This window comes from Solanum stenotomum, unplaced genomic scaffold, assembly GCF_019186545.1.
Source record: "Solanum stenotomum isolate F172 unplaced genomic scaffold, ASM1918654v1 scaffold24438, whole genome shotgun sequence".
Lineage (NCBI taxonomy): Eukaryota > Viridiplantae > Streptophyta > Magnoliopsida > Solanales > Solanaceae > Solanum > Solanum stenotomum.
In genome coordinates this window covers 60,846-63,454 of record NW_026028018.1, presented here as the reverse complement: position 1 = coordinate 63,454, position 2,609 = coordinate 60,846, and the positions used below count along the sequence as shown (strand labels likewise).

The 2,609-nt window shown below is 32.1% G+C and overlaps 1 protein-coding gene across 1 annotated transcript; it reads left to right on the top strand.

Annotated features, from left to right (window-relative positions):
* Positions 1-1,407: 1,407 nt before the first annotated feature.
* Positions 1,408-2,351, top strand: LOC125851337 (thaumatin-like protein). Its single transcript, XM_049531119.1, has one exon. The coding sequence runs from the start codon at positions 1,454-1,456 to the stop codon at positions 2,114-2,116; it is 663 nt and encodes a 220-aa protein (XP_049387076.1). The 5' UTR covers positions 1,408-1,453; the 3' UTR covers positions 2,117-2,351.
* The last annotated feature ends 258 nt before the right edge of the window (positions 2,352-2,609 follow it).

Here is a 2,609-nt window from a genome sequence, read left to right as displayed (position 1 = left end):
TAGCGTTAATAATATATAATTTTATGACCACACATTTGTGATTTGTCTATGACATAACTTTTTAATTTTTCTTTTACATAATTTCATGCTCAGTAAAATATTGTCATATAAAATAAGAAGGAGAGGATATTTTGTACGAATATGATATAAATAAGTAAATGGTTTCTGCAGTCCCTTTTTCAAAAAAATAAAATAAAAATCAAGCAGAAGTGAGACACAACGAATTGAATACGAATTTTCCACCAGCTAATTTTGTACAAGGAAAATAACAATTGTCTTTCATATTTAGTAAACTTTGATCTTTCTTACTGTCAAGTCTCTATTTTCCTTTTGGTTTTTTGTACACTTAATAAGTTACCTAAATAAAGTCTTTTCAACTATATTGATTTGAGGGCACTGATATAGATCATTAAATATTAACGATCAGAACTCAATAATTTTGATCCAAATTGAATATGGAATCGCTTAGATTCAATATGAATATGGATATTGAAAAAATTACTTGTGTAAATCACAAAGCAATATAATATTCATGTGTGCATATATAGCTTTTCAATTGTTGCTAAAATGTTGAAAATAGAGGTCCTTAAACTTGCATAATTACCTAAAAAAGTTTGAATTTATGTATCATCCAAATTCTAAGTTCATTGTTCTTAACTTTGATTTTTCTTTTTGCCTTTTGCTATGAAGTGGTAAGTACTCTATTTCATTCTTAATCAGATGTCTCGAGTTCGAGTCTCCTAAGTGTGTCACCTTTATTAGGGAATACTTTATACTCAATATGCAACTTTCCCGCACATATCCAAATATAATCAGACTCCAATGCTGATACAAACCTTGAATGGGAAAATAAAAAGAAGAAGATACATATACTATTCAAAAGTAAAAAATAAAATCCAAGCTTGAATAATAGACCCTAGCTACAATATTTTCTACAACTTCTAGTTAGGGGCGGCTTTACAACTTTGAAAAAAAAGCAATTGCCTTTGGCCCCAAAATTTGAGGGCCTCATTTTAAAAAAAATAAAATAGGTTATACGTATTTTTATTAAAAAAATATCGAGTATTACTTGTAGAAAATAAAATCTTTTCATAAAAAAGCAAAGAAGTAATAGAAATTCGACAAATTATGAATACTATGTCTCAAGAAAGATTAAATAATTGGCTATAATAAATTTCATAAAAAATATATATTTAAATTTAAGGCCTCCATTCAGATTTGACATTAGGCCACCGATTTTTTTAGAGCCGCCCCTGCTTCTAGTAGCAACACCTTGCACCCTTATCTTGATAATATTCTACTAGTCTAGCCAAAACATTACATTATCACAAACCAAAATTTCAAACAAATTAGTTACTTAACAACGATGGTCTCCCATTTTTACCCTATAAATACTCCCTCATAAACACCATCACTTATTCCAATTTATTAGTAGTCACAAAAAAAATAAAAAATGAGAACTTCAATTTTTGTTCTCTTTACCCTTTTTTTCACCTATGCCAATGCAGCCACAATTTTAGTTCGTAACAATTGTCCCTACACAGTTTGGGCTGCTGGAGTCCCGGCCGGAGGCGGCAAACGCCTCGATCGTGGCCAAACGTGGACGATAAACGCCCCTCCGGGGACTAAACAAGCTCGAGTTTGGGGCCGTACCGGATGCAATTTCGATGCATCCGGTAAGGGAAAATGCCAAACTGGAGATTGTAATGGTCTTCTTGTATGTAAATCTTTTGGTGTACCACCCAATACATTAGCTGAATATGCCCTAAACCAATTTGCAAATAAAGATTTTTTCGATATTTCTCTTGTCGATGGATTTAATGTTCCTATGGAATTTAGTCCAACTTCCAATGGGTGCACCCGTGGCATAACGTGTAAAGCAGAAATTAATCAGCAATGTCCTAATGAATTGAAGGCTCCCGGAGGATGTAACAATCCTTGTACCGTTTTCAAGACTGATCAATATTGTTGTAACTCTGGTAGTTGTAGCCCAACTAAATTTTCGAGATTTTTTAAGGAGAGGTGTCCTGATGCATATAGTTACCCTAAGGATGATCAGACTAGTACTTTCACTTGCCCTGCTGGTACTAATTATAGGGTTGTGTTCTGTCCTTAAATATCTATCTGCCTATCTATCTATCTATCTATCTATCTATCTATCTATTTGTATCCTTTTGTATTAATAATTCGAATAAGGCTACGTTATTCTCCTAGCTAGGAGGATTAATTACTAAGTCAAGGAAAAATATGATGTTTTTATTCATCATATACATAGTGATATTATGGAAGTACTATATATGTAATTCCTTAGTTTGTGATAAATAAAAGGAAAATAAAGAATATCTTTTTGATGATTTGGTTGCTTCTATGTTTCCCTCCAGAGTTTAAGTTAATTTCTTGACGAGTTGAGTATGGAGATGATATCGATAATACCCGTTTTTCACCCTCTATACAGAGCTAGACAAAAAAAAATAGGAGGTTGCATTGCATATGGACTTCGATGACCATAAATATTTGGAAAATATAGGTGACACATAATAACGTTATGAACTCTTATTCGAGTGATTTTGAGAAAAACCATGCAAATTTAATTCAGAACGAAAAATATC

Bases quoted from the DNA above. Each gene is read 5' to 3' on its own strand.
- LOC125851337 (XM_049531119.1), top strand. From the start codon at position 1,454: ATGAGAACTTCAATTTTTGTTCTCTTTACCCTTTTTTTCACCTATGCC.